The following is a 462-nucleotide window of genomic DNA, read 5'->3' as shown; positions in this document are numbered from 1 at the left end:
TTTCTCCATGATCGTCACACGATCGCTGAGATGGGTGCGAATGTGCTGCTCGAGCGTGCGCATGATGGTGAAACCAATAGGCACTGGTGTGCCGTCCGCCTTATCCGGGGCGCGGTGGGTGCGCTTGCGGCTGTGGCCGCCAAGCTGCGACAGCACCGTCAGCGGGACACCAAGGGAGCTGAGCCAGCGAATGGCATCGGCGCTCTTCACTGAGAGTGTCTTGACGAGCCCGGGGTCGGTGTTGCCACCGAGACCTGACTTGAATATGTCCCGCTCAAAGTACTTCCCACCATCCCGGATGCCCTGCTCCTGCTGAACAAACGATCCACAGCCGTTGATGCCGGATGTGGCCTTGGCGCTGTTGCCGCCGAGTTTCGCCTCCTTTTCGAGCAGGATGACTTGTGCACCGCAGTTCGCTGCCTCAATCGCGGCGGACTGACCGGCGAGACCGCCACCCACAAC

The 462-nt window shown here is 61.7% G+C and overlaps 1 protein-coding gene across 1 annotated transcript; it reads left to right on the top strand.

Moving 5' to 3' along the window:
* Positions 1–40: 40 nt before the first annotated feature.
* Positions 41–316, top strand: DQ04_26101000 (hypothetical protein; the record flags this gene model as incomplete). Its single annotated transcript, XM_009318312.1, has 1 exon — positions 41–316. The coding sequence occupies one exon, from the start codon at positions 41–43 to the stop codon at positions 314–316; it is 276 nt and encodes a 91-aa protein (XP_009316587.1).
* Positions 317–462: the final 146 nt, after the last annotated feature.

The sequence above is a fragment of the Trypanosoma grayi genome (genome assembly GCF_000691245.1).
Source record: "Trypanosoma grayi strain ANR4 Tgr_2610_V1, whole genome shotgun sequence".
NCBI lineage: Eukaryota > Euglenozoa > Kinetoplastea > Trypanosomatida > Trypanosomatidae > Trypanosoma > Trypanosoma grayi.
This window is presented reverse-complemented; position numbering and strand designations above follow the sequence as displayed.